The 11,934-nt window shown below is 44.9% G+C and overlaps 1 protein-coding gene across 1 annotated transcript in view; it reads right to left on the reverse strand.

The window, feature by feature from the left end:
- MTAP (methylthioadenosine phosphorylase) overlaps positions 1-11,934 on the reverse strand; it is a 60,581-nt gene that overhangs the window by 27,355 nt on the left and 21,292 nt on the right. The window contains exons 2-4 of the mRNA XM_006864457.1: positions 7,989-8,075; positions 6,359-6,417; positions 3,943-4,110 (exon numbers count right to left, since the gene is read on the reverse strand). Of these exons, the coding sequence (XP_006864519.1) occupies positions 3,943-4,110; positions 6,359-6,417; positions 7,989-8,075 (314 nt within the window). The remainder of the gene's footprint in view (positions 1-3,942; positions 4,111-6,358; positions 6,418-7,988; positions 8,076-11,934) is intronic.

Genomic DNA, 11,934 nt, shown 5'->3' on the forward strand with positions numbered 1-11,934 from the left:
CTTGCTGAGTCGGAACACACCTGATGCCAATGGGTTGGGGAACTTGGCGGTACAATGGTTAAAGCAGCATTCAGCTTCTACCTGAAAGGTTGGTGGTTTGAATTCCTCAGCCACTTGTTGGGAGAAAGATGTGGCCATCTGCTTCCACAAAGATAATAGCCTTAACAAGCCTGTGGGTCACGGCTAGTCTGTCCTGTGAGGAGTCAGCAACAAGTTTTGTTTTGTTGTTTTAATTAAGTGGGAGCTCCTGGGTACTGGCTGCTAACCCAAAGGTTGGGGGTTTGAATCCACCCAGAGGAGGCTTGGATAGTCTATTTTCAAAAAATTCAGCCATTTATGAATTACCATGAGTCACGAGTTGGCTCAACTGCAAACCAGTAATTACAGAGTAAGTCATCTTACCCTTTACTTACTGAGCAGGTTTTCTGGTCTTACCTTGGGGGTATTCGTGACAGAAGTAGTTTAAAATGTCCTACTAGCTATACTTTTTTTGTTGTAAACCTAATATAATGCAAGCATTATTTCTACCCTGTTTACAGATCCAGTTGTTCCTTTTACTACTTGCATATTACAGTGAACTGAGTTCCTTCTGGTGCTAACAATCAGGATTAAGGATGAACGAGGGAGAATACAGCTAGAATCCCCTGTCCACAGGAGCACAGTTAGCAGACTGGGTGAAAGAAATGCTGTATCACCCCCCTCCCACGCGGTGTGTGTGAGTAGCTGGCAGTAGTGCGTTAGGAAATGGAAGGCTTGTGCACTGGGAGGAAAACAGGAAGAGACAACAAAATGTGTCATGCTTTGAAACTGCAGCTGGAGGGAAGTCATCTTGCAATCAAAAATCCAGTGCAATCAAAACTCTCCTGAGAAACAACGACCTTAAAACAAAGATGGAAGGGTGAAGGGGCAGGGAAACTACTAGAAATTAACATGAAGGTTGATACACTGTCAAAAATGCAGTCTCTGTCACTGAAGAGTTTTTGTGATAATTTTTAAAAGGTGACTTCACGTGTGTCAGAGTACAGCTGTGATTCCCAGGGTTTTCAGTGGCTGATGTTCTGGAATTCCACACTCAGGGGCTCTGCACAAACAGGAAAGGAACCCCAAAACTGTTAACTTTGGAGCATAACCCGTACGAGGCCTTGTAAAGCATAAACAGAACCACAACTTTCTTAGGAGAAAGTGTCACGTCAAAAATAATTTTCCCAGTTCCAGGGGACTATTTCATGACAGCCAGGAAGTGGAACAAGTTCTAGTCTTTACTATGTTTTACCCCCAATTTCCACATGACCATTGCTCAGGCATTGGGGATCTTCTACAAGGTCAAAGAAACAGATTGATCAATCCCAGCACAGTAGGAGGCATCGGGCACTGAGGAAACCTACAACGGACCAGCTTCTTACACGTCCTCTGTATTTCTCAAACTGTAATGCAACACATTTCAGATACTCCACACAGGGACTACGGAGATAACAACCCCACTTTTAATTTGCAAAGACTGTCACACATGGACTGAGGACCAAGGGTAGGAGAAGACAGGAAGTTTATCATCATGCAATACAAATGGGGAAATGGCCAAGGCCACATGCTCTTCTAGCAAGCTCTAGATCACGGGTGGGGAACCTAAATTTTTAATGCCAAAATTTGTAACATCATTTGTGGGCCATACGAAATCATCAATTTAAAAATTAACCTGCTGCTATATTTGGTCAAACATTTAATGAACTCACTCCTGATATGATGGCTGGAACTGTGGTAAATGATTTCATGGGCCTTACACAGCCTGAGGGTCAGACGTTTCCCAGCCCAGCTCTAGATTAAGATCGATCTGGTTTTCCACTACTGCCCCAATCACAAAAATGATTCTTTTCACTTTAAATGTCAGCCATGTTGCTTCCTTGGCACTTGTGGAAAAACACAGACACAGGACACCCTGCCCCCAAATACTTGGCACCACCACAGTGGCTCCCCACGTGGCTGTGGCAGAGGGACTCTCCGATATTTCACAGCTGGGACGCAGCGAGAGAAAGAAGGTGTCCAGAAAGGCCTTCTTTCCTTTTCTTCTTTTTTTAATCTTGGAGTTTTGGGGGTTATGGGGAATTTTTATTTTCTTAATAGCTATTAGTATTTTCCAACTTCTTAACATGTAACACATAATTGGAAAGGAAAAAATAAAAAAGAGTGGCAAACTTTTTTTCAATGTTCCTGACACAAAAAAATGGCTAATACATGGTAGCCGGTGTCTTCAAAGGACTTGTGCTATCTCAGACTCTTTCCTGGACAAATTTCATGTTTTAGAGTAGACCCTTAACATTTTAAAAACAACTGAGAAAATCACAGCCCCTTGTCACGCGTTAAATCGCAATGGCCGCTGGGGTCTGCAAAAAAAAACAAAAACCGTTGATGCGCTGGGTGGGTGTTTCATGCCCTCTGCTGGGCACTGAGGGCAAAGACAGCAGTTCTGCCATTTATAAAAGACCAGCCACCATACTGCATCATAACTCTTCCTGTATCACACTCCTATGTCAGAGAGCTGAAAACACTCACCTTGACTTTGAAAACACTCTGTTGTAGCTGCTGCTAAGTGCCTTGACGTCGGTTCCGACTCACAGCGACCCTGTATAGGGTTTCCATGGAGTGGCTGGCACGTTTGAACTTTGTGGTAAGTAATCCAGTGCTTATCCTACAGTGCCCTCTACAGGCAAGAATCTTGTGCTAACAAAGCTACAGGCACAAGTACCGTGTGTTTCTAAATGAGTCCCTGAAGAGGTGTACAGGTCAAGGGAGCCTGGAAGCCGGGGATTCAACTTGCAAGAGGAGATGGAGACCCAGGAAGGTGAAGTGATGTGATGGAGGCCAGATGCAACCTCTTCATCTAGTGTCCCTGGTACCCTGTGATGGGACAGTCCACAGGTGGCTGTGGAACTCTGTAACTTCAAACCAGCTGTGGTCATGGCCATGGCTGTGGGGACCTCAGGCTCTCAACAGCGTGGAGCCCACGGCACATCGTTTGGTGACCACTGACAGCACCCAGTGGTCACCAGATGTCCCATGCCTCCTCACGGGGTACAGAAGTACTCTTCTTGCCTAGAAAGCAAACCTGGTTCTGATCAGGTCTCTAGAGCGAAATGCCAGCTCCCAGAAAAAATGGGGCAGAAGAAGACACTACATGGGGGAGAAGAGGAAGTGGGACCCTCTGCCCAGCCCTTGTGTGGATGAGTGGACCTCATTCAGATCTTGACTTGATGGAACCAACTGTGAAAATACAAGATGCTGAGATGTTAAGAAAAAAGAGATCATTGCCTAGATATCAGAAACTAAAGAAATCGGAATTTATGTGTGTGTGTGTTGTAAATGGGCTGTATCTTTGAAAGTTTCACACTGCAGTAATTGACAATTGCTAAAGCCTGGAATTAGGAACTTGCAAGTTCACAGAATTATTCTATATTGTTGCTGCTTCTATGGCATGCCACTGAGTCAGTTCTGATTCACAGCGACGCTGGATGGGGTTTCTGAGGTTGTAAATCTTTACAGAAGCAGAAAGCCTTGAGTCTTTCCCATGAAGCAACTGGTGAATTTGAACAGCTAAACCTTGTAGTTAGCAGCCCAACATGTAACCCACAATGTTACTAGGGTTCCTAATGAGTATGTTTAAAAATTCCCACAATGAAGAGCTTAAAACTAGCCTGTGGACATACCCCCTCCTATTCCCAGCTTTCCACAAATCAGCTACCCGGGATGGGAATGATCTTTTCATAGTCGATGTGACCCACTATGTACAGTAGAATTGTGTTCCATAAGGTTTTCAAGAGCTGACAGGAGTTTCTTCCACTGTGACTCTGGGGAAACTTGAATCTCCAACTTTCTGGTCAGCAGTTGGAGCAAGTTAACCCAGGCACTACCCCCAGAGTGACCTTGTAAGAGGGCAAAGCGCCTGCTCACCTGTCTATGAACTGGTCGATGAGGATGATGTCTCCGGGCTGAATCTCCTCCCTCAAGGAGCCACATGCGGTGGTCACGATGATATGTGTACAGCCCTGTTCCTTCAGAGCCCAGATGTTCGCTTGGTAGTTGACTTTTGAAGGCATGATCGTGTGCTGTCTCCCATGCCTATGGGAAGGACAGTGCAACTGGTGATGAGTGGTCCAACCCAAACCCAGCCCACTGGACCGCTGAGGTGAGGCGGACTCGCAGTCATCCCGTGGGACACGATCGAACGGCTCCTAAGGTAGCCAAGGCTGTCAATCTGTCTTTGTGGAAGCGGATGGCCCCATCTTTTTCCCATGGAGTGGTTATTGGCTTTCAACTATTCACATTCTGGTTAGGAGCCAAGCACTTAACCAGCATACCACCAGGGCTCCTGATGAGTGGTCAAGACATTAAAAACTTCAGAAAACGAACTGACAGCAGAAGGTGGAGGTCCAAGAATGTCCGGAAAGGGCACACACTTTTCTGAGGTGGGTCTCCAAACCTATGATGAGCTTTTTCAAAAGAAATCAAAAGTAGCTAAGAACCACTGCATCAGAAGGTACTCCAGAGCCCAATACATTTCATCTCAGTGAAACACTCTCCCTGGGGCAAGCCACCAAACCCAAACCACTGCCACCGAGTCAGTTACGGCCCCACCCAAGCATCTTTCACCAGTGGAGCACCTGGTGCATTTGAACTGGCAACCTTCCAATTATCAGCCCGGTGCGTAACCACTGTACAACCAGGGCCCCTTGTTTTCTCCTCTATTTTGAAAAATCTAAGCAATTTTTCAGCAATGGCCACAGACCAACTAAGAAGCTTCCTTGAAACGCACCCCATGGCATCATGTAAAACGACAATTTTGTTTTATTGCACTCAGAGGAACCGCTTACAGTTTTATAATGTAGAGTGCCCCTGTGTTCACATTTTATACACTGTCCCCCTGGAGTGTGGGTAGAACTGAGACTTTGCTTCTCACTACTGGAATGGGGCAATAATACCGGGATGGCCTTTCTGTGATGGGGCTCCACTTGGCAGCTCACACACTCCAGCTTGTCTTGAAGTAGCAGCAAGCTGCCCATGCTGCGAACCGCCTGTGCAGGGAACCGTGGGTGGCCAACAGGAGCTGAGGGCCTCAGGCCTTCAACTGTGAGGAACTGAACTCTGCCAACAACACGACCTAGTGCAGCCTCCTGAGTCCAGAGCAAAGGATCCAGCTAAGCCGTGGCTTGACTCGGACCCAGGGAAACGGAAGTACTGCATGTACACTGTTTCACACGCTTTCGTTGGTGGTTACTTGTTATGCAGCAAAAGAAAACAAATTCATGTAGTGTGATTAATTTCTAGTGATAAAAATTCTTTTGTGTCTCTCTTTTTTTAAAATAAAGACTACCCAAATTTGGAGCTCTGGTAGCGTAGTGGTTACGAATCGGGCTGCAAACCTCAAGGTCAGCAGTTCGAAACTACCAGCTGTTCCACGGGAGAAAGATGAGGCTTTCTGCTCCCGTAAAGACTTACAGCCTCGGAAACCCTGTACAGGGTCGCTATGAGTCGGAACCGACTCCACAGCACAAAACAAAAACAACGACCCAAATTTAGAACGCACTGTTTACCTGACGAGAACAAAGACTGGAACAAGGAATAAAGAGAGTGAATAAGGCCAAGGATTTTAATCAAAGAATCCCTAGTCAGTTGTTGTTAAGTGCCATCGAGTCGGTTCTAACCCATAGCGACCCTGTAAAGGGTTTCTGAGGAGCAGCTGGTGAGCTTGAACCGCTGACCCTGTGGTTCAAAATGACTTTGGAGTCCAGTGCATTAATCCACAGTGCCACACCAGGACCCCAATTAAAGAGAGTGAATGAGGCCAAGGATTTTAATCAAAGTACCCCTAGCCAGTAGATGGGCTGAATTAAAGGTCGAAGACAAACCGTACCATTAGCAAAAACACAAATCTCTACAAAATGAGGAATTGCTAGCCTCATCTAGGATTCTAGGCTCTAGATGCTATAAGCAGCTCACTCCAGAGACCCTAAACCCACAACCTCCAAGTACACCGCTATCTCTATGCAAGGGGCCACAAAATTGCCATCATCTTTCGTGATGTTGAGACACGAACAGAAGAATACTTTCCTTTTGCAGTGTGAACTGAAGCCGGGACTTCTATCTTGGTCAAACTCACTCACCACACCTACTGACCAGCTCAGGTACCCTCTTCCCCAGCCTACCAGTAATGAGATCGCTGACACCCAAAGGTAGCAGCAAAGAGAGGTGACTCTGATGCCCTGATGCCACCAGCACAAAAACCTGTGGATCATTACTTTTTCCAGAAATTTAGGCAAATTAAATTCCTGCTTAGTGATTAACATTTGAAAAGCTTCAAATATCTTACCTGGCAAGAAGGACACAATCCACATTTTTTATCTTCCCCAAAATTAAGGCATCAGATGGCTACAGAGAGAAAAATGGTTTCAACCAGTGATTCAAACACATACATTCCATTCACATGTGCATATACATACCCCCAAAGCAAAACCAGTGGCCATCAAGTCAATTCTGACTCACAGAGCCCCCATGTATGTTAGAGTAAAACCTCAATGGCTGGGATCTTTCAGAAGAAGACAGTCATGTCTTTCTTCTGAGGGATTAATCATTTGCTCACCTGGATGTACAAGGTTGGGGGGAGGGGGCTTTCAAAAACTGTATAGAAAAGTATTCCTTTATCTTTTTCATTTCCTCATGAACTTTTTGAAGTCCCCTGGTATATACACACACACTTAAAAAGATGTCATTTGAACTGTGGTTTCTCCACAATAGGATTTACCTTGGAGAAGCAAAAAGAAGTCTACATTTGATCTGCGCCTGCCTTGGATACCTGGATATGAGCCATTTAGTCAGATTTAGTCTATTAGTAACAGGCACCTCAAGGGTCTGGGACAGTCAAGAGGTCAAGAGTCTTTGGCAGGTTCAAGAATAGGTGAGTGAAAGGCAGAACGAACAGGAGGCCACGGTCACAGGATTTAAGAACTAAGCTCTGGACCAGTTTGCTTGTCTTAATCAGGTCCATGAGGGCGATGGAATGACTGAGGGAGTGGAAGAAGGCCCTCAGAACTAAAGAAGGATAAGAAAACAGGAGGTGAAGCAGTTAGCCAAGGTGACCGCTGGACTTGGAAGGTGCTCGGTTAGGCAATCTAAGGATTTAGGGAACAGGAGGATGTGGTTGGGATGTTCCGCCATGGGCGCTTCAGAAGGAACCGTGAGGTCTGGAAGTGGAAACATGGAATTGGGTCCAGGCTGAGTGATATATGGGTTGGGATAAGGAATCTATTCTAGAAAAGGAGGAAGATTCGATTTCCAGTTCAGGCATTTACATTAGCTGCGTTCTGCATCCCTGCTACGATCCTCCTTGGGACCAGTGCACACTAAGAAAATGCCACTTTGTAATGACAGACACTTCCTCTCTTTAGTCAACCCAAAAGACTCACTGCTGTCAAGTCAATCGTGACTCATGGCGTTCTGACAGGACAGAGCCGAACGGCATCACAGCGTTTTCAAGGCGGTAAATCTTTATGGACACAGACTGCCACATGTTTCTCCCAAGGGACAGCTGGTGGGTTTGAACTGCTGATCTTTTGGTTAGCAGTCCAGCACTTAACCACCAAAGCCTCCTTTTGGCCACCAATCTATCCCCCCTAAATTAGTACGGGGTGACCAAAAGACCTAAAATAGAGGTAAGCTGATTTGAATAGAGAGGCCAGCTGCTAGGTCTTAAATGAGTATCTGGCTTCTAGCAATATCAAAATGGAAAGTTATGTGTGCAGGCCCATGTGCTCCACACAGCATGGTCCAAGGCCTCCACTCTGTCAGACACGCCTCAGCTGACAGAAGTCAGCAGCAAGAATTCGGGCCCACAGCCCCAGACTGCCATGACAAAGCAAGTCTTTCATTTTTAACTTAAAAAAATAATCAAGCCAACAAGGAGAAAGAACAAGCCAACGTGTCTCCCTGAATTGGCCACTGACCTTGCCAAATGGAGTATCCACATATTTTTCAGTTCTTCCTTCTAAAATGTCTGGGTCATCCAGGCCGGTTCCACCAATTATTCCGATCTAAAAGAGAGAAAGAGGGAGAAAAAACAAAAAGGTTATCATATCTGATCATTTCTCGCTAGAAACAAAATCATTATTATAAGCAAATGTATTCATTCAAACTCATATATCCTTCTCCCTTCCTAAGCCCCAGCAAGGTTGGTGGTTCAAACTCCCCAGCCACTCCTTGGAAACCCTACACAGGATCGCTATAAGTTGGAATCAACTTGATGGCACTCAATAACAACAACAACAACAACAACTCTAAGGAGCTCTGGTCATGCAGTGGTTACGAGTCAGACTGCTAACCTCAACGTCAGCATTTCAAAACGACCAGCAGTTCTGTGCGAGAAAGATGAGGCTTTCTGCTTCCGTAAAGATTTGCAGTCTCAGAAACCCTGTACAGGGTCACTACGAGTCGGAACTGGACTTCAATCCATATCACGTAACCACCATCACCACCAGTTACTTTATTAAAAACCTGGAAATTATTGACAAACAGTCACTTGCTCAACAAACATTCTAAGGTCTTCTATAATCCAGAAGTAACCAAAGGAAAGGTCACCCTTTCGAACCACATCACATTTATTTCGGACTGTCTGAAACTTAAACAAGCAAAGAGAAGACAGTTTAACTAGCTCAAGTGAGAAAAAACAAACCTACAAATAGACAAATATGGCTAATAAGAGGCCTTTACTAACAACTTTAGTTTTTCCACCCAATGGGCTAATAAAGCTGTTCAGAGACTCCTGGGTTGTAAGGTATTAGAGACAGCCATTTGGTAACTGTCTGTCCTCACTGTTGTTGTGTGACAAACTGATTGCAACTCATAGTCACCGTCTATGACAGAAAAGAACTGCCCGTAGGGTTTCCTGTGGTGCTGTAGGAGCAGCACTGGACTTGGAGCCATAAGGTGTACAGTTCAAATCCCCCAGCTGCTCCTCGGAAATCTGATACAGGGTTACTCTGAGTCGGAAGCGGCTCAACAGCACTCAACAATGACAATATTTATAGAAGCAGACTGCCAAATGTTCTCACCAGAGCTGCTGGTGGGTTGGCAGATGAGTGCTAAAGCACTGTGCCACCAGGATTCCTTTCCTCTGCATTATTGTTGTTTTTAGGTGCCATTGAGTCAGTACTGACTCATAGCAACCTTATGCACACCATAATGAAAGACTGCCAACCTCACAATCATTGCTAACGCTTGAGCTCACTGCTGCCGCCACAGTGCCAATCCATCTTCATTGAGCACCTTCTTCTTTTTCGCGGATCCTCCACTTTACTAAGCACAAAGTCCGTCTCCATAGACTGGTCCCTTCTGATAACATGTACAAAGTATGAGCAATGACATCTGGCTACCCTGGCTCCCAAGGAGCTTTCTGGTTACACTTCTTCCAACACAGATTATTGGTTTGTTGTTTTGGTGGTCTACGGTACCCCTAACATTCTTCTCTAATGCCGTAACTCAAACACATTAATTCTTCTACAGCCCCCTTCATCACCCCATTTGAAAAAAGATGAGGAGATTTTTCTTCCCTGTGCCACCTCCGATGGCCATCGCGTTGATTCTGATTCAGAGATGCTATAGGGCAGCGTAGACCTGCTCCTGAGAGTTTCTGAGACTAAATCGTTAGGGGAATAGCATCACCTTTCTCCTGTTAAGTGGCTGGTAGGTTTGAACCCTGGTTAACAGCCCAGTGCTTAACCCACAGTGCAACCATGGATCACAGAATCGGAAAGGGAATCGACAGGAGTTTGGAAGACAGGAGTTTGGAATATTATGAATAGCTAGCCATATATATATTTGTAAAATCAAACTCAATCATTTCCTATGTGTGTGTATATATATATATATAGTTGTCTTCAAGTCCGTTCTGACTCCAGCTGCCCCACGTGTGCAGAGACAAGCTCCACAGAGTCTTCCTGGCTGCAGTCTTAACAGAAGCAGATCACCAAGCCTCTTCTTCCTCGTACTGTCTGGTGAGCTCGAACCGCCACCTTAAGTTAGCTGTTGACTGCAAACCATGTATGCCACCTATATACACAAATCTGCTTAATCCAAAGAAGGCTGTTTTTGTGTGTTGCACTGTGGGAAAAGGCAAGATGGCAGTTCACACTCACGAGCCGCTCCTCGCAAACCCTATACAGCATCCTTATGAGTCGGCACTGACTCGACGAAACTCAGCAACAACAACTGCATTTTCCTGGTGCGGCACTATAGACTCAGCGCTGGACTTTGAGACACAAGGTTGGCAGTTCAAATCCACCAGCTGCTTCTCGGAAACCCTATACAAGGTCACTATGTCAGAAATGACTAGGCGGCACTTAACCACAACAACAACACTGCATTTTTCAGAGGGTGACTCTCTACTTGTCTTCATGGACTAATAGGTGCCAAAAGAACTTGGCACTACTGTCTAGAAGTTCATCAAATCTGATGACTAAGAAACACAAAATCAATGACAAAGACAAGTATTAAGTAAACTGTTAAAACTAGGAACATCAGTAGAAAGGTTTCCTTGGGGTGGGACGTTCTAGAGGAAGAACATTTAAACAACCAGCGACAGATTAACACAACAACAAGGCTAATGGAAAGTCACCAGGGCCGTGTGTTCTAGTGCTAAGCTGTAAGCACACTATTACTGCTGCTGCTGTTAACAGCCAGTGAGCTGGATCCAACTGAAGACGGACCCTGCAGAGTTCCCAAGGCTGCAAAGCTTGGCAGGAGCAGAAAGCCTCATCTTTCTCCTGCAAAGTGGCTGGTAGGCTCAAATTGCTGACCTTATTGTTCACAATTCAGTGCTTACTCTATAGAGCCACACTCCGTAAGTCCACTATTATGAGCAAAATTACCACAAGTAACAATAACTCTTTAAGAAAAGTACTTCAGAGTTAAGGAATGAGCTGATCTTCTAAATTACGTATTTTCCAGATTACGTTATGTTAAGTGTCATTGAGTCGGTTCCAACTCATAGCGACTCTGTATAGGGTTTCCAAGGAGTGGCTTGTGGGTTTGGACTGCCAACCTTGTGGTTAGCAGTCCAGTGCTTATCTCACAGTGCCATACCAGAACTGAGTTACATCAGTATGTGGGAAATGTTTAACTCTCTGGCCCTTGGTTTCCTGGCGGTAGGGTTGGTGGGGTGTATAAAGTAAGAAAATATGGGAAATTTTGTAGAGTTTTATCTCATTTAGAACTATTTTTCCTAAAATTTTGACTATCGTACTTCTGTTATCCCTCTCTTTAAAGAATGGCTTTATTTTTAAAAACCAAATTGGCCCCTCCATAAATTTCCCATTCATCTGAAAATCAGGGAATGAACAAACCCTATGGATTCTTCGAACACTAACATTTTAATTCTATAAAACTGATTCAAAACTATCAATAGTTTGGGTGCTTTCAAGGGGAGCTACTTTCAATTAAGGTTCTCTCTGCTCACGACACAGTTCTATGATTAGAACTTTCAACTGTTGTTAAGTGCTGTTGAGTAAATTCCAACTCAGCGAACCTGTATAAGGTTTCTGAGATTAAATCTTCATGGGGGCAGGAAGCCTCATCTTTCTCCCATGGAGTGGCTGGCAGGCTTGAATCGCACACCTTATGGTTTGCAGTCCATTACTGGATGTATGGAGCCTCTGAGCTTTCAATATGTTCCCAAAGTTTCCCTAAGTAGCTAAAACAGTTTTTGAAGTTGGTGCCACCTTGTGGTACACTGTTGAAACCACAGCAGGCTACATCAATCCCACATTTATTTACTACCTTGTTAGAATAAAGGAACCCTGTTGTTGTTGTTGTCAGGTGCCATCGAGTTGGAACTGACTCATAGCGACCCCATGCACAGCAGAACGAAACAATGTCCGATCCTGGGCCAACCTCACT

This window comes from Chrysochloris asiatica, unplaced genomic scaffold (assembly GCF_000296735.1).
Source record: "Chrysochloris asiatica unplaced genomic scaffold, ChrAsi1.0 scaffold00065, whole genome shotgun sequence".
Lineage (NCBI taxonomy): Eukaryota > Metazoa > Chordata > Mammalia > Afrosoricida > Chrysochloridae > Chrysochloris > Chrysochloris asiatica.